The sequence below is a fragment of the Colobus angolensis genome, unplaced genomic scaffold, assembly GCF_000951035.1.
Source record: "Colobus angolensis palliatus isolate OR3802 unplaced genomic scaffold, Cang.pa_1.0 Scaffold803, whole genome shotgun sequence".
In the NCBI taxonomy this organism is placed as follows: domain Eukaryota; kingdom Metazoa; phylum Chordata; class Mammalia; order Primates; family Cercopithecidae; genus Colobus; species Colobus angolensis.
This window is the reverse complement of record NW_012121855.1, coordinates 107167-107444: the sequence shown is the minus strand read 5'-3', so window position 1 is coordinate 107444 and position 278 is coordinate 107167. Positions and strand designations below refer to the sequence as shown.

General features: G+C 34.9%; 1 protein-coding gene across 1 annotated transcript in view; it reads left to right on the top strand.

The window, feature by feature from the left end:
• The window catches only part of LOC105502753 (ankyrin repeat domain-containing protein 36A-like), a gene marked incomplete at its 3' end in the record, with an annotated part of 32764 nt that overhangs the window by 241 nt on the left and 32245 nt on the right, over positions 1–278 (top strand). Inside the window, exon 3 of the mRNA XM_011929382.1 lies at positions 93–165. Coding sequence (XP_011784772.1) covers positions 93–165 — 73 coding nt within the window. The remainder of the gene's footprint in view (positions 1–92; positions 166–278) is intronic.

The window sequence follows — 278 nt, the reverse complement described above, 5'->3', positions numbered from 1 at the left end:
GAAACTCTCATTTATATTTTGAACCAGTAATAACTGTATAGTCTTTGAAACCTACTTTATTTATTGATTATTTTGTTTAAAATTCCATTCAGGCTGCAAGTGATGAGGAAGATTCTATTTCGATTATAGCCACAGAAATTAAGGATGGACAACAATCTGGGACAGGTAATATTGCAAAACAGATTTAATGTCATGTTCAGTAAAGATAGACAAGAACGTCTCTTCCCCAAATAAATCAGCAGGGGACTCGTCGAAGCTGCACATTCTGATTCAGTAGG